We start from the raw sequence: 17,993 nt of genomic DNA, 5'->3' as shown, positions 1-17,993 counted from the left end.
CTCTGTTCAAGAAGGAAGAGGGAGATGATTACGAGGGTCCCACAGAATGACCTCCAGTGAGAACCCATGTGCATGTATTTGGTGAAAATGTTAGAAACAGAATCTGTGAGCATGGAATCAGAGCAGGGGCGGGGAATTAATTTTCCCAAGAGGCTGTATGAGAAATCAGGACTCAAGGTGGGGCCCTCCACAACAATCCCAGTTTCTCATGTGGACTCTTGGGAAATATAATTGCCATCCCTGCTTCAGAGGGACGTGCTCACAGCCCAGCACCGTGCAGATCAACTGACATTCGCCAGAGAACATCAGAACTGGCAGGACTGCCACTGGTGCCTTGTTGTCGTCACAGATGAGAGCAGGTTCACTCTGAGCACATGTGACAGATGCCACAGCATCTCCATATTCTTTCATATGTGCGCACTGTGAACTATGACGATTGATTTTTCCCTAATTTTATTATTTTCCCAGTTTAGCTCAACTTCCTGTTTTTTCCTCTTCTTTATTGTCTTTGTTTGTGTTGATTATGTTCGGCTGGTCCTCTTTCCTGATATAGAAACATGAATTAAGCAGCTGCATCTTAACAATATGGTCACACTATAATATATAAGATTCAACTTTGAAGTAATGCAGCCAAGAAAAAAAAAATGCAGAATAGTTATAACCGTTTTAATCTGTTGAGTGGTGGATGTAAATACTGTCCCTTGTTCTAACGTCACCTTTTTGATTAAGGATATAGGCAGTGGACCAAACCACTGTGACCCACAGGAGGGGGGAGTCCACTTTTTTCATCTTCAAAAGTTGTTTTTCTTACCACAAGAGTTACCAGTGCTTATTACTAATATTTAGTATCATAAAGGTATCCTTCTAATATTGCATTGAGGAGGACGAGAGAGAAAGCAGATCTGGACACCCTCGCCTTACTCAGAGTTTGCAACCCTGTTGCATTGTCTGTCTGACTCAGCAAAGATGATATTGGATGAACAATAAAAGGAATCATGAAAAGATCATAACATAGTTTTTAATGGTGGGAATTGAGCATTACAAAGCAAGCGCAGACTTCATCTATCAGTCATTCACAGATAAAATCCCTGAAGAGACAACAATGCATTTTATGGATTATAACAGCATGCTTCGTGAGCACAGAGGATTAAAAAAAAAGGTTTTCCATCATTACTTTTAGGGAAATGGCCACATGGAGATAATGGTAAAACTAAACCCATTCTTCTCTGCAAACTGGAAAAAATAATACAGGAAAATATCCTGTTGGAACCTAATGAAACAAAACAGTAATGTGAATAAAAGTGTTTTGGCTGCTATCATAAAAAGAAACACCGTTTGCAGTTTACTGTATCCCCTGAACTGAAGTGGTGAAACGAGTTTTGATGGTTATTTCTGCAGTGAACATGCAGGTCTTGTGTGTTGAGCCTTGTAACTGTTAAACATTCCCAGTGAAAATGCTGCCATACAAACAGCTTATCCACAACAATAAATTTTGCGCAAATCACCGTTATACATAATTTTCGTGTCAAATGTGCTGATGTTAAAGAAAACTAAGAAGAGGCTGTGAACCAATCACTGGGTCTGACCGGCCTACACAATGTGTCAAAGGCTGAAAAAGCTCACACATTTAATCAACAATACTGCATTCTGTGGCCAAATTACGTCACTGGTCAAGTAGTACTTGTGGTTATACTGGGAAATCTATAATAATGCACTTAGTATAAGGGACAGTCGTTTTTCTTCATCCCCAGAACTCAAGCAGAGGTGTGAAGGTTTTTATAATCTTGAAAGCAATCAGAAACTCAAGAACTCTGTCACACACCATAAATACCCATTGATAAGTATCGTCTGTAGCCTGCGGACTGTTGTGGAATATACAAAAATAAATTAATATATGGAAAAAAATGCAAGGAGCTGTAAGAGTAACATCACCATGCACTGGAAGGTTTCAGTCAAAGAGAAAATAAATTAAAGAAAATGTTGAGAATCTTTGACGTTTCCACAGATCCTATCAAATGTCGGTGTAAAAGGACAAAAAACTGAATGTGCCGTTTCATAAAATCCTGCAACGCGCATACATCAGCATTCCACTACTAGGTTTATAAAACAGCAAATGGCTTCAGGCTTGAAATCATCAAATCATGTCCCACACTAGTTTTTGGTTTTGTAAACATTAACATTCAGAAAAAGTCTTCACTGACATCCTATTAAGATACAGTATATAAGAATCCGTAAACTGCAGTCAGATGATCAGAAGAGTTAAAATGGTCAGTCTGTTGAACAAAAGGCCAGTGTATGAATGGATGAGTCAGAGTTACTCTGAATCAATTACATGTGTGCTTGTGCATGTGTGAAAAAGGCCCACTACTTTGACACACCACTGCTCCTCTGTCTATGACTGTAAACATTTCCATATTTATTCCTTGACATTCCTTTCTTCCTCAGACAAACTGCAGTATCTCATTAAATAAACCAATCAATAAATAAATAAACAGTTAATAACACAGAATACATTCAAGTACATCAGCTCCTTGATATTGGAATGCAAGCTTGCAGCACTCTACAGTCTGGCTCTTGGCTATCCATCTGGTTTGTTTGGTACAGTACGTACACAGCTAGTCAGTCACCACATGCGCCTCGGCGATCTCTGCCTTGGTAACCAGAAAAAAAAAACAACTGTTAACCGGCCCCAGTTTTTTGAGCTTCCTAGGAACAGCACCGCAAGCCAAGAGTCCCAGGTCACACTTATCCACACCTACAGCAGCTGTGAGCTCACTGGTGACCTCACGGATGAGGAGTTGAACACCACAGGTCGCAAGGCTGAAAGTAATTTCTCGAAGGGCTGTGGACGCCTCAGAGTGCAGTGAGGGTGCGGAACAGCTGAGTGAGGCAGAAGACTGAGGCGGTGAGTGCTGTGCACTGTTTGGCTAGCAGCTTGGTGCTCAGGTCCTGGCAGCTGCGTTTGCTGCTGGCACGCTCCGCTGCCAGGCAGAAGTCCCTGAATGAGCGGGCCACATCTGCCAGACCTGCGACGGCCTCTGCGTTCCTCCGGTCGCACCTGTCGCACCCAGAAAACCAGAGGCACACGCCTGCCAGCTCCACCAGGGTCCGGAAACTGTTGGCCAGAGAGTGAAGCATCTCCTCTGGGCTCTGTCCGATCCCCACCACCTTTTGGCAGCCTGACATCAGCCGCCGTGCTTCCATCTGGAGAACCCTTTTGTTCTCTGTAAAGTGAGCAGGGCACGTTTCTCTTGGGTGACGAGCTCTGTGTCCTCCTACAGATCGGTCAGCATTGCTACTTTCTAGAATGGAAAGAAGCTGGTCTACATCTAAGCGGAGTACTTGGAAACCCGTGGGAGGTTCTGGGTAGCGCTGCTGACCCAGTCGACTCATGGTGTCCTTGTGCGTTTGAGAAGTGAAAGGGTCAGAGGTGTCAGAGAGAGGCGAGAGGAGAGGGCTGAGCTCAGAGGTAGAAGAGGAGAAAAGAATGGAACGAGGAAAAGAGGGGGAATGGGAGGACGTAGGGGAAAGAAAGGAGGGAACAGGGGAAGAGCTCATTAGAGGAAGACCTGCCCCAGAAGTCTGCGTTACTCCGCTGCTCTGTGTGCGGCAGGAGAACTCGTAGACTGTCAGCTCATCATCGAAGCTGTCCTCACTGCCGAAGCAGTTTGTGTAAACAGCTGGGCAACCACAAGCATCCAGTGGCACCTGCACCCCCTCTACTATCGACTCGCATCCAGAAGATAGCACAGAACCACACCCGAACTCTGACTTCAGAGGTGGAGCAGACACCACCTCGGCCTGGGCCTTTGTCTCTGTTGGATCCTCACAGATAGTGAATACTCTGCAGCCCGAAGAAGGTGTTTTTGGTGAGCCTGAAACTTTCTCTGAAGGTCTACAAAGATCCATTAAAGGCCTGTCGCTACTTGTCCTTCTTATTTTCTGTGGCTGAAAAGGAAGTCCATTTAGATTCTCTGTGGTCACCACGATTGCAGGAGGAATGGAAGGTGATCGATTGGTTGTTTTATAACCTGGTAAGTCTGCATCTGGACTTGTGACTTTGAAGTTTGGTTCTGGAGAGTCTTTTATGGGACCAGGAGTGTCCATCTTTAAACCTGCGGCATCTCTTTGGAGTTGGCTCACTATGGAGGCTGGGGGCTCTGTTATTGGTCCTGGTGTGTCCTTATCAGATCCAGAGTACAACAAATTTCGATGTTGGGGCTTAGGCTCAGTCTGAACAGGCAGGTCAGAGCTGACCTCCTCCTTTACCTCTCTCCCTGAATTAAAACTCTTTGCTGATGTTAGTTCTACAAAAAACTCCCCATCCACCTCTGATCCTGTGACCGTTGTATCCGAATCATCTGACTCTACCGACTCCGCAGTGTTGCCAACTTCTAAGTCAGCATTTTGTTTGACATCATTAACATCTGTTACTTTAATGGTGACCTCTGCTTCTTCCTTGGTGTTGTCCTCAGCAGGACTCTGAGCCACGTTCCCAATCCCGGGTTGACTGAGAGACTCTTGAGATCGTGATAAATAAAGAGGCAGCTGTTGAATCTTCCCCCTAAGCGTTGATGCAGATAATCGGCCCATGATGGCGGGGGAACAGGTTTGGAAGAGGAAATGAGTCGGAGAAGTAGGTTGTTTAGCGAGATCGGTGATTGTAGCCATGCTAGTCTTTTCTAACTTAGAACTAACTAAACTTTCTTTATCTTCAGCACTTTGGGTTTCACTTCTGGGTTTAACCACGGTTTGATTTAAAGCACTGAGAAATGTGATCTCGCTTTTCAATCCAACACCTGAATTAAAAGTAGGAGACGTGGCGCTTGTTGCAGCTCCGAGCTTTGCTGTAATTGAGTTTATAGCACGAGTATAATCAGAATGAATTCTTGAGCGAGACTTGATTTGTGACTCGCTTTGACCTGCTGATTTAGCTCTACACTTTGTAGCTTTAGTCCTGTCATCTCTCCTGTCACTCAGTGAATTACTCACTTCATCATCATCATCAAAAACATTGTCAGAAGTGGTGCTGTCTGTAACTTCATCGCTTATGGTCGCAGCCCCGATGGCATCATCGTCGTTAACACTTGTGACTTTTACGTGTGCCTGTTCTTTGTCATTGCTTGTCTTGGGATTGTGTTCCATATAATCTGAAGCTGTAATTTTGTTTTGGATTTCCACGTACTCGCTGCCCTCTTCCTCCTTCACTAGACAGCCACTCTGGGATTTGTGAAGGACTGGTACTGAGGGTAGAGGGGATGAAGGTGGGGGGGGTGGTGGTGAATATGAGGGCCCTTTAAGCATGTATTCCTCTGCATCTTTCATCTCTGGTGCAATCAAACTGGACACCAAAAGGCCATTACTGCTCTGTTTACTCCCGTCTGGTAAACATGTAGACAGTATGTGGATTTCTGGTGGCGCCTGCACACCCACAAGTGGTCTGTTCAAGCTAGACGAGTATGCTCCCACTCCCTCTTTCTTCTCTTCCTCCTCTTTAATCTTCTGTTTAGTGATTTCTTGCAAAAACATATGACTAGTGAACGGTCCATTCCCTGTCAAACCTGCTGACTCCGGCTTCCCTTCCTCTTTCCCTTCCCTATCCTGCTCCTGTCCCTCCCCTTCCTCCTTTCCGTCACCCCTCCGATCAGCACTCTCCTTTCCGTCTGGATCCACACGGCAGCGGACAACAGTGATGGTTGGAGACACTGATTTCACCAGATCGGTGACCGATTTGGACTCCATTGCGTCAGGTTCCATCTCCATTTCCTGTTTCCTGGTTTTGGGAGCAGGCTTTGGGTCTCTAGGCTGATCAAGAGAACCAAAACCTGGTGCACGCGAGCAGAGTGTTGACAGAATGGGCTTTGACTCAAGCTGAGCAGGTTCCCCTTCAGAGTGAGTAAGTGAGGAGACAGTGGGGCTAGGATTCTTGGTTTGCTCTGAAGGTTCAGGATCTGAACTGAGGATCTGGGCATCGCTGACTTCTCCCAAATGTTTTTTATGACACCACTTGGAAGCCAGGGCCTGCTTTGACTCTGGATCTGGCTCTGGATACGACACCCTGGACGTGTAATCGGTTTCCATGAAGGAACGCCGCTTCCTCGATCTTTTTCTGAGCTGGAACAAAGTTTCTCTGCCTCCCCCTTCTTCCTCTCTCCCTTTTCTATCATCTTCTGCTTCTCTAACTTTGTCTGTGTCCGGCACAGAGACTCTGATATCACTGAGGCTCAGTGTGCTGAGGAAGTCCAGCTTCATCTCTGTGCAAATGTCTGCAAGATAGCACAAAAATTTCAGCTTTTGTGTTTAAAGCAGAACAAATATCACAACAAAATTTATGTTCTTCTGTGTGCAGTGCACAGACACACAAAATAGGCCATAAATGTACATTCAATGAAAATTACAAGTTTTACATCACTTTTTCCTTTAAGGTTAGTTTTTAGTTTTGCACAGCAGTTGCCATTAAACTATTTGTCTGCAATTTTTTGTATTAGTTTTGCTCCAGTGTTTACTGTTAGTAGATAATGTGGTGGCAGATGGATACTCTACTTACAGGGGATATATTCAGCTCATTTCCAGTGTCATATTTTTATTGTACTCTACTAGAGTAGAGTGGGCCTTGAGTAGCCCATCAGCTCATCCTCTCAGAAATAAGCCTGCTTTTAAATCAAATCAAATTAAAACAAAAAATCCCGTAAATTGGAGCAATTTAAAGCTTCAGCTTTTTCCTTCATGGGAGTAGAGGCAAAGCACAACATTACATGAAATTTTGTCAAATGTAGAAAAAAACATTAAACAATGTAAAGGAAAAGTACATAAGCATTATTCATAAATTATATTTAAAATAGCTCTTCCATTGACATGTTATGTATAGGTCCAAATTATGTATTAGATTAATAGATGAGTCAATAGAGTGAAATCTAACTTTTATAGCTAGTCAGAGCTGGATCATCCACCAAAAGATTATAAGATAAATAAGATGGTGTCTTCTGAATATTAATGGGGTGTGGAGAAAACATGCAGTTATAGAAGATTATATTCACTTTGGTACTTTTTTCCAATAATAATCCCCTGTAATTCTTTGCCTTTGGAAAGTAATCGGTAAGAACATAACTCCTTAAATGTAGTAGAATGACGGTATGAAGTACTGTAGTGGACTTTGGAAATATTTATTTGAGGCATATCATAAAAGCCCTCAGATGCAGATAGACTGTACTTCTATCCCACCTGGACTTATGCAGTAGAGGAAATGGCAGTTTTTTTCTTGCATAAGAGTGTCATCAGGATCAGTAGACCACATCTACCATTATTGTTAGGTGTGGCAATTATGTAACATGTTCTGGCAATTATGTAACATTTTCAGTAATCCAGTAAACATTCTAACTCTTTTAGGGAGTAACCACTTCAGCCACTAGATGGCAACAAAGCAGAATTTACAACCTTTATTGCTGATCAATATACAAGACTTGAAAATTCTTGAGATCAGCCTCACAGTGAAAAGTAAATCACCTCTTGGCACAGCCCCTGATGTCGGGTCTTCAGGTGAGGTGAAACGATCCCTGGCGTCAAAGAACTCCTCATCAGAGCTGCTGTCTCCAAAGCCAGGGGGCGGGTGCAGGATAGGTATTGGCTCCAGGTCTTCATCTTGAGTCTCCTCTCCCTCCTCCCTCTCTTCTTTCTGTTTATGAGAAATGCTGCGTGCACTGTCGGGGGTGATGTTGGAGCAGATGTTGTAGTAGCAGCGTGCATCGCTCTGGTCAAAGTTAAACACAAAGTCTGTGTTTGAAGACGGGGAAGGCGATGACGAATATTCTTTAAAACCACCTTCCTTGCTTACACTTCCTCCCTCTCTTCCCCCATCTGTTTCTTTTAACGCATTCCTCCTCCTCCTCAAGTCTTCTTCATCGTCGTCTTCCTCGCTGGCCTCTGGAGGGCTCGGCAGGAAGTCCACGAGGCGGGAGAGCTCCGCGAAACACAGGGAGCTGTCATCAGTGCAGAGGTTACCTGAAGATCTTTGGGCATCAGCAAGGCTCTGAGAAGAAGTGGAGACGGGTGAGGTGAGCTGGGGATCGGCTCCATCGCCTGATCTCCTGCAGGCCCCTCCTCCTCCTCTGTCAGGAGTTGTGAGGTGAATCAGGGGATGGGAGTGCGCAGGTGGTGGGGCAAGCAGGTGAGGCTGTACATGCCCATGAGAATAAGGGTGAAGGTGAAATGAAGAGTGGACATTGGCGTGACTTTGTGAAGCAGCACTGGGGTGGATAGAGGAAGAGGAGCATGACATCAAGTCATCTTCCTCCAGGCCATCGAGAGTGTCACTGGAGGCGCTGGTGAGGACATGAGAGTCCGTATGACATGAATCTGATACAGACGGCTCCTCCTCTGCTGCTCGCACATCCTCTTCACATCCCATCTCCCCTTCCTGTCTAGCGTGTCTCCCCGAATCATTGTCCGTTACGTGGATCTCTATTTGTCCACAATCCTGCACTCTCTTCATCTCCTTCCTGTGCTCTGAGCTTTCATTCTCTTCATTCTTATCGAGCTGAAACTTTTCTGTTTTAGTGTCAGAACCCTTTTCATCTTTTAGTCTTTTATCCTCGCCAGGTTTCTCTCCCCTTTCACTCTCATCTTTGTTTCTCCGACTGTCTTTTCTGTTCCGTCCATCTGGATCTGATGAAGATCTGATTCGAAGGCGGGGCTTCTTGTCAGACACCAGGTTGACCAGCGGTTCCATGTCTAAGTCTGAGGATTCATCGGAGTCACTGCCACACCGTGAAACATAACCTGTGAACACGAATCCAAATTAAAACGAGATAACATTTATTGATTGTTACAGGTGTGATGAATGCATTGTTGTCTTTGTACCTTCCTCAGCAGAGATTCTGTGCTTCTTGGAGTCATCTATCCAGGGAAAGACGTTGAGGTCAGGGTCAACAAACACTCGGCAGTACCCTGCTATTAAGCAGGACATATCCTTAGCCGCAGCTGACTCCAGTAGTAAAGTAATGGGCTTTATGAAAGAGAATGGAGAAAGAGAGGTTGTGTGGAAAGACAATTCAGCAGTGTAAAGGCACTTAGCAGAAAGTTCTACCACTGTTTCTGCTGAGGTTTGTATATTGTATGCAAGGGGGTGCAGAGAATAATATAAAGAGGTTATGAAAAACAGAAATTGTCCATCTTAATTCATTAAAACACTGCAGTAAAGGTGGGTCGTGTTAAGATGAATGTTAATTAGTATTGTGTTTAAGCAGTTGAGGAGGTCTGGAAGTCAGCAGGTTATTAAGAAAGCTTTTAAAGCTAATTAACAATCATCCAAACAGAACAAAACTATTTCCAAACTGCAAAACTGATAAGGATCTGCACAATTACTCGTGTTCACCTAATGAAAAGGGGAAACATGCAGATCAAAACAACATGTGCTAAATACAAAATGCACCAATAAAGAGATGAAAAATAATACTAATTAGTTTCCAGCTTAAGCAGAAACCTCCAGAGCTGACAAAAATGGATAGACTGTGGATAGACATTGATATAAAATATCTAGCTAATGTGAGAAAGACATTATTTAATGAAGGGCTATCCTGTAACGTCAAGCTGGGTGAGTGACAAACTGTGGGAGATGGCTTCCTCATCCGGTGACATTTTGACTAACATTGATCATAGCTCACAAAACTAACAGGAAATGTCATCAGGAAAGTGTTTACAGTGTTGCAGATTAGGTATTCTGTTCCTCTTGCATATCAGGTTTGGGTGTGTATCCTTTTAGGTCTCACCTTGATGTCCTGCAGGTATATTTTGACCAGGCTGACCTTTTCCGATTCAGGCAGCAGCTCGATGCGTGTTATGCTGGTGAATTCTGTGAGGGTGGACAGGATGCTCAGCTTGTGGTTGACGATCTGACTCACCCCGTGCCGTGCTCCCACTAATAGGGTCACCATCGACTCCCTGTCCTGGAGCTGAATAACACAGAGGAGGTGGAGAAAGTGTAGAGTAAGAAGATGATTCAAATTATAATATACAACCAAATCTCACGAACAAAAGTATACAGATCAAATCCTACCATCATGGTGGCACCAAAAGATTTCCCTCCAAATGATTTGAGTTCACTCAGCTCCTCCAGATAGTTGATCCGTGTCTGATCGACTGACAGGCCCTTCTGCTTGGGATCGTACAGGGATTGGCTCTTCTTCATGTGGTAGCCGATGGCCTTTCTCAGATCCTTTTCTCGCATGTTCCTCAGCAAGGTGGATGACACAAAGTTCTCTATGCCCCAAGTCTTTCTGAGGGAAACGCACAAATGCAGATTGAAAGGGTTTGTTTTTGTTTAAAAGGATATTAAAACTTTTTCACACACAAAACAACTAGCCTGTTAAACCTGCATGTTAAACAGGGAAAGGCACTCATTTAAGCAAAAAGAGATTTGTGGTCGTCTTCATTTTTGGACCGCTCACTTTATGAGTCGCCACAGCAGATGATCTGCCTCCATCTCGCTTGCATCTTCCCTCACACCAACCCTCTGCATGTTCTCCTTCACTACATCCATGGTCTTTCTCTTCAACACATACTGTATATCCCACTATCTCTCCTCTGCACATGTCCAAACCATCTCAGCCTTGCATCTAATGTGTCTCCCAATCGCTTAACATGAGCTGTCCCTCTGATGTACTCATTTCTAATACTCTCCCTTCTGAACAATCCCAATGAAACCCTTAACACCTTAAAATCATAAATCATGACAGGTCTCACTACCATCTTGTAAACCTCACCTTTCACTATTGCTGCTATCTGAGACAGTCGTCTCCACCCACTCCAACCTGCCTGCACTTTCCTGTTCAACTCTCTTGTGCACTGTCTTCTGCTTTGAATGGTAGAGGCCAGCTGTTTAAACTAATCTCTCTACGGATCACAATGTTGTCTGCAAACATCACAGTCCAAAGACACTCCTGCCTGACTTCATCTGTCAAACTATTCATCACCATTGCAAACAAAGAGGCTCAGAGGCTCCACAAGGTCGCAAACTAAAAGATGATTTTAGCTGCAGGTGATGCACTAATAGGGCAGGCTCAGGTTGTTAATTGTGATTTGTTTAGTAAAAAAAAAAAAGGTTTTACAAAGTTCATGAGGGAGTCTTTTGTGTATCTGTGATCTACATCTCACGTACTGTCAACGTGCACGCAGCTGAATTTGTGTAGGCTCGAAATAAAAAACATGTTAGAGCACAGCTCATGAGAAAGCTGTGTGCCCTGTCCATGGTCCTGAAACTAAAACAGTTAAATTTGAGCGTAATAAAACTTTATTAAGGAAAACGTATTTTAAAGCATATTAATGTAAATGTGCTGGTCAGAACAAACAAATAGTACCATTCAAACTATCAAACCAATTCCAAACATCAAATTGAAAAATGGGCTATTAAGACCCATCCGAGGACGTCAGCACAAGACATCTTAGCCCAGCTTAACGAAGCCGGACGTTAGTGGGGATAGGTTAATTGATTAACCCAAATTGCCCATAGAAGTGAATCTGTGCGTGAATGTGAGTGCGAATAGTTGTCTATGTCTCTGTGTGTTAGCCCTGCGACAGACTGGCAACCTGTCCAGGGTGTACCCTGCCTCTCGCCCTATGACAGCTGAGATAGGTTCCAGCGCCCCCCGCGACCCTGGAAATGATAAGCGGAAGCGAATGGATGGATAGATGGATGGGCTATTAAGACTTCCTGTGCCTGATGTCCATGCCATATTTTTTGCATTTGATATGGTGGCAGTTATTGCTGCATGTAGGAGGCATCACAGAGATTTAAGAGTAGGTGCTATAACAGTGAAATATTTCTCCACTCATGGGAATTTATTTGAAATGCCACATGAAGATGTAATAAAATGGTATCAATTACCAAGCTGCCTAATTCTAAATGTGCTGAATGAACTCAGAGGTGGAGTCAGGCAATACCAGCTGAAACAGAACTTCTTGCAACTTCTTCAATGTTTGACGTTGTAATCTTACGGCCTGTGTGATGGGGTTCAAAGTGAAATGAGGTGTGATGACGCTAACTTTGGTCCCTGTGCACCCCTCAAAAAAAAATAAAAAATAAAAAATCAGGCCTTGGATTGAAGTCAGTCTTGTTAATGTAGTTATGCTAATAAACTTCAAAAACAATTTTTTTGTTAATAACGTTTTATTACACTCAAATTAAACTGTTATAATTTCAGCACCATAGACAGCACACAACATTTCTCATGAGCTGTAGTGTAACATGTGACTATTAGTGGTGGACCTTCACAAATTCAGCTTCATGCCCTCTGACAATACATTAGTATGTTACTACAGTCGCAGACACAGGCAGCTGAGGGTTTTAACACAGACAACTGCATGTCTTCTTGGCCATTGCTGACCAAACAGAGAAAACAGGTTTACAGCACTTCCACATTAGCTACGTCATCTTTTCTGTACAGTCCACATATAAAGGTGTGTCTATATCTCACGTGATCATCTTCAGGTTGGTTTTGGGTGACTGTCCACAGCTCGCTAGCCTCTCCATAATGTGTAGTGCAGCAAGTCGCAAGGCGGTGTTACACCTCATCTCTACTGCAAAACGCTCCTGCAGTACATCGTTCACCCCCTAGCGCAAACAGACAATATACATCAGAATAAATCATTGTGTAGCAACTGATTTGTCTTGTTCGCAGCAGTTTGTAGCTAATTGGAGAAAAACATCCCAAACAGCAGGGTCATCTTTGGTATTAAAACAAACACAAACTTCCTTCTTTTAAGAGAATCACAGTGCAGGTGGGATTTAATGAAAAACTGCACACTTACAAACAAGCTGACCTTTCAGTCTGATGATTTGCATCACGGTGAAATGAGCCAACTGCAGCAATAAGTGTACTTTTGGAAGTGTTACAACACTTTGCCTATTGATTTGATTCAGAGTTGAGAATCCTGTTTTCCTATTGATGCTGTAGGTCAGTTTGCAGTGACTCAATTAATCAGAATTGATATTAATAGCAGCCATTTCATATGAATAAAGTAACTATTAATATCCTTAAATAGAAAAACAATAATTATAACAGATAATAAAAGAGTAGTGATCTGACAAGCCCAGCAGTGTGCACATTCATCAGTCTACCTGCAGGTAGAGGTACTCAAAGGCAGCGGGATCCTGCTGCAGCAGCATCTGAAGGTTTTTGGGCATGAAACAAACACGAAATAAACACCTGTAGTCATGGGCCTCTTTCTTCTGGACCACCTGCAGAAACACGGATGCTTATATTACTTGGAATGCATTTTATACTTTTTTTGTTTAAATGTAATTTGTGTGTGTGTGTGTGCATACCTGCTGTATCCTCTCCTCATCATGTAGCAACAGCAATTTGCTGATGCTGTGCTGCTGCTCCAGCACTAGCGAGAAATGCTCAATGCGGCTCAGAGAAAGCTTTTCCTTCAGTGTCATCACAATGTCCTGATGTGCAAAGAAAATTACACCTTCAGAGATAATATTTTATAACATCAGGGAACACATTTGCTGAGGTGAGCTGAGTTAAGGTCTTAAGGTCTCAGAGTGGTAACAGAAAGTTTCAGAGTAGCTGTCAAATCCAGGAAACAAATGCATGCCTAATACTAATAACTGCTGAGGAAGTGAGTAAATCACTCGGCTGTATCTGGTAAATTCAATTCAATGGTTACAGTTTAATGTGGAGCTTGCTGTCAGACTGATTGACATTCAGGAAGAAACGCACTCCTACAGGGTCTGAGTTTAAAACTTTGATTTAGTTTTTGTCTCAGGAGGAAACCTGAGATTTTTTTCTATTTTAGATCACTTCACGAGCCTCAGCTTCAACTCTGAAACTCTGCTAGAGCTGCTAGGTGTGTGTCATTATAATGCCACACTCCAGTATCGCTACAGAGTACCTTGACTGTGGTACTGGGCTCAAATTTGAAGGCCTTGGTCTGCCCGTTCTCGAGGTACACCTTCAGTACATTGGGCAGGAAGAGCAGGGAGTTCCCCTGTGAAGAAAATAAAAGCAGTCTGAATTTAGTTGGTTTCAGGAGTAAAAGTCTGACAGGGAGCAGGGTGGCTCTTTCAGTGTGCAATAATGTGGGAAATCTTAAAGGTGTGTTGCAGTTTCCGGGTCTATGAGTCTGTTAGGGTCCACTTGGGAGCGAATGTCCGTGTGCCTGTTAATTTTTTATGACGGTACAGGGTTGTCCGCAGAGAGACTGTAATACAATGTACCAACGAGGCATGCGTCCTGCAGGCAGACTTCAGAGTATAACAGGATTGACTGCTGATCTGTGGCGCCTGCAGCTGTTCATGTCTGAATCTGTAATTCCTGTCTTACCATCATTGAGCTGTAGTCTGGAAGTTTCTTCTCCATAAAAAAAAAAAAACTTCTCACACTCATGTGTTTAATTTTATGTTGCAATTACTGTTGACTTTAGCTGCTGATCTGTCTGATAATTATCTTTGGGTTCCAGTAGGTATATATTCATGGTGGGAAAGTTACATTAGTGGTACATCACTAAAATAGTGTACCCTCAGAGACCCATCCTGAACCTCACCAAAAATGCACCACTCAATGCTGTTTCAATAGCATCTAACCCTAACCCCCTAACCCTTTTCATCTAACATGCTTGTCTTTTAGGAAGAAACTCTTCAGAAAGTTTTAATTCCAGAACTTTCTTGCTGTGAGACGACTGCACTGTTCTCTGTACCACCACATCGCTGGCATCCAAAACAGAATGAAACCTCCAACAATGTTTTATGAGTAAAATATATCAATTTTACAAAAATAAAAGCAAAAAACTCAAGGAACTGCCTTCCACCAGAGTCACCCAGATTTCTTCACAGCCTTTGAATAAAGCTCGTCTTGTCTGTCATCCAGTGGGGACTTTTGAAAAACGGAGCCTTTTAAAATGTGGGACACATCAAGTGGGAGTCCTGGTCACGAGACAGATTTGCTGAATTTTACTGACGTATGTTTGTCGCTTGAATACAACCACTGTTATTTTTAAATGCTGGCAATCCAGACTGAGAATACTGAATATGTTTAGCACATTATAACAGACCATAAAGTGAGAGAGCAGTGTTATTTCATCTTCAGCTCTTCTCACAGAGCATTTTTCTTCGCATCATATCCTCTGGCCTGTTTCTGTCTACCCGGCTCGTTCTCCGCGGTGACTCATCTTTCCCGCTACATCCCTCTTCTCTTATGATTTTAGAAAGTGTTTTTCTGTATTGACACTGTGATACAATGCAACATTGATGTCTGCATGTTTTGAAGTTGAAACAGAGGGCGTTCAAATTTTAGACAACCCCTCCCTTGCCAGCTTCCCATCCCCCGTTACATATTTGTCTTCCTTTTAACAATGATAAAAACATCCCGCCCCCTCCCCTCCACCTCTCTTGGTCTCTCTTTATCTCTTTACCATCTCCTTCTATCCTTTTTTCTCCTTAATCTGATATTTATTGTCCTGTAATCACAGACATTAGGACCGGAGAATGGGGAGGATATTGATCTGTGCTTTCTCTGTGTTTAGTAATGGGCTCTCCGGCCTCAGTGGTTTTCCTCGTCCTGCTAATTTCACATCCGCTTGCAGGGTAGGAACCCTGAACAACCACAGGCAGATTTATAAAGGAACAAAGTGCATAGAGTTTGCAGTAATGCTGAATCTAATGTTGGTTTTACTGACAAGCACTCATCGTCATAGTGCAAAGGAACATTTAGAAACCATAAATCACGTTTTAAAGCTTGTCTGCGGTTTCCACTATTTTCTTGTTCAGCACAATAAAATTCCAAATGAAAAATTCTTTGGGTCTTCACAAATATGACACACCACTTCAAGTGGTGCTGTTAGCATTGTATGCTGTGTGGAAAATGTGTTCCTATAGCACAAAATACATGTTTATGACACTTAAGGCATTCTGTAAGTAAAAGAATCTGTGGAAAGATCATGCTTACAGACGATTTTAAAGAAAAAAATCTGAACTCTAACCGAGTTATGTGTTCATCATTAGTTACCATGGTGATCGAGCTAAATAAAAAAAGAGAGAGCCACCTTTGGGTGACTGAAAACTCAAGACTTTTAAACTCATCACAGAGGCCACTAACCATTAATATCACTTTCTTCAATAGAACTCTGGTCTCTTTGCATAATTTTACTACCTGCCTTTATTAGTTCTTTATTAGTTCTGTGTTTGATTTGCTACAACTGTTCCCAATTAGCCAGTCAGACTTCCTTTTATACCCCTGGTGCAATACTTCCTGTTGCAAGTGTGCCATATTCACACCAGTCGAGCTTTTCCAACTACTGCCTACAGTTTCTTATTGTCCCTGTACTATTCTTTGTTTTCACAGTGAATGACACCTAGGACTGTCTCTGGATTTTGCCTGCCGCTCACTTTAATTGCCTGCTTCGCTGTCTGATCTACTGTTAATGACCCACAGCTGGCTGGATTAAAGCTTTAGATTTTGAACTGTGATACATGGCATCAACTAAACTTCTGTTCTGCAAACTAGTGCAAAAAATCTGAAAATCTGAGAAAGTTTCCAAAATCCTAAAAACCAACATTATGTCTTAAATGTAAGCAGTCAGAAATTTTCATGGTTCGAGCACTTAAAATCTCTTAAAGTACTTTTCTTCTAAATAAATGAGCTCTACATTCAGTCTTATTGAGAGAACGACAGTGTCTATGACTGAGATCTAAGTACGGCTTTGAATGCCTTCTTTAAAAACACACGTTATGACATTTTTTTTTAAATGCAGCATTGATGAGAGCCATGTTTACTTGCTGTGTATTAAATCAACCTCCTACATGCCTGCATGTGCACACCACAGACTCTGAACCTGCTCACTAAATGGCATCTCTGTTGTGCTACCCCACATCAAATCAGGAAACCTGTCAGAATAAATTATCCATGAAATGTCTCAGAACTGAAAAAATAGACTTTCACTCAAAAGCTTTGAAAAATATATCAGAATATTATGAGCTTTTAGGTCCATTAATCTAGTATTTTAATGTAAATTCTGGTAATGTGTATATCTCGTTATTGACAGTGGAAGGCTGAGTGAAGATTATAAAGATAAAATTATTTTCTATTTTTGGACAATGTATTGGTCAGAGATGCTTATGCAGCACTCTGGTCCTGCCTTATATGGATTTATTTTGTGTTGTGCCCGTGGCCTAAGCCCAGTTGTATATGCAGTATATTCCAAATGTACATCAGGTTACAGTGAAAAATATAAGCAGCACTCGGAGACTGCAAACCTCCACCAAGGCACCTCACTCTCTGGGCAGTACTTACTTTTTAGGGAATAGCATTGTATTTTGGATACAAACATTATTTTGGAGTAGATAATGGATAATAGGTATTCATTTGTAAATAACTGGACATGAATAACTTGAGGTTATTATGTATTATTATACTACAACACTTGTCTGGGCAGCTCATTCTCTTTGTGATGACAAGACTTTCTACACATTTTGAGGTCAACCTGAAAAAAGGGCAGATGTGAAATGTAAAAGTGATATCACAGATAAAATCTGTGGTGTCACATTCAGATGCAGATTATAATGTAATATTTAAAATCCCCATGTATGAGCATCACTTCCTAAACGATGCCAATGCAAACAAGTGCAGTAGAATTTTAAGTTTTGAAGACAAAAGACATTTTATGAAAGTTTGACCTTATTTGACTTTGAAGGAGAGGCCAAAGGTCAAATATTACAGTATTTTTTAAATGCTGACAATACACATCACATTTAGTAAGAAATCTAGTTTCTAAGTTATAAGGCTTTTTGTCAATATTCACCCAATAAATCATGATGCTGACCTTGAAGACCTTGGTAGATGTAGGTCAAATTTTAATGGGCTGTTAACATGACCCCGCTCTACAGCCAAATGAAGTTTTATCAGAATTAACAGTCAACTTTTTGACCTATCTTGTTTACAGACAGATGCTATGAAAACCATAATCTCCTTGATGGAGATAATGAATTAAATACTGGA

The 17,993-nt window shown here is 42.3% G+C and overlaps 1 protein-coding gene across 1 annotated transcript in view; it reads right to left on the bottom strand.

Moving 5' to 3' along the window:
* Nucleotides 1–1,002: 1,002 nt before the first annotated feature.
* LOC134629515 (FERM and PDZ domain-containing protein 1) overlaps nt 1,003–17,993 on the bottom strand; it is a 52,124-nt gene continuing 35,133 nt past the window's right edge. The window contains exons 8-16 of the mRNA XM_063476901.1: nt 13,894–13,989; nt 13,319–13,444; nt 13,112–13,231; nt 12,468–12,604; nt 10,052–10,271; nt 9,765–9,947; nt 8,857–9,001; nt 7,504–8,775; nt 1,003–6,266 (exon numbers count right to left, since the gene is read on the bottom strand). Coding sequence (XP_063332971.1) covers nt 2,854–6,266; nt 7,504–8,775; nt 8,857–9,001; nt 9,765–9,947; nt 10,052–10,271; nt 12,468–12,604; nt 13,112–13,231; nt 13,319–13,444; nt 13,894–13,989 — 5,712 coding nt within the window. The 3' untranslated portion in view covers nt 1,003–2,853. The remainder of the gene's footprint in view (nt 6,267–7,503; nt 8,776–8,856; nt 9,002–9,764; nt 9,948–10,051; nt 10,272–12,467; nt 12,605–13,111; nt 13,232–13,318; nt 13,445–13,893; nt 13,990–17,993) is intronic.

This window comes from Pelmatolapia mariae, linkage group LG6 (genome assembly GCF_036321145.2).
Source record: "Pelmatolapia mariae isolate MD_Pm_ZW linkage group LG6, Pm_UMD_F_2, whole genome shotgun sequence".
In the NCBI taxonomy this organism is placed as follows: domain Eukaryota; kingdom Metazoa; phylum Chordata; class Actinopteri; order Cichliformes; family Cichlidae; genus Pelmatolapia; species Pelmatolapia mariae.
Note: the sequence above shows the minus strand (reverse complement) of the source record. Positions and strands in the feature narration are given on the sequence as shown.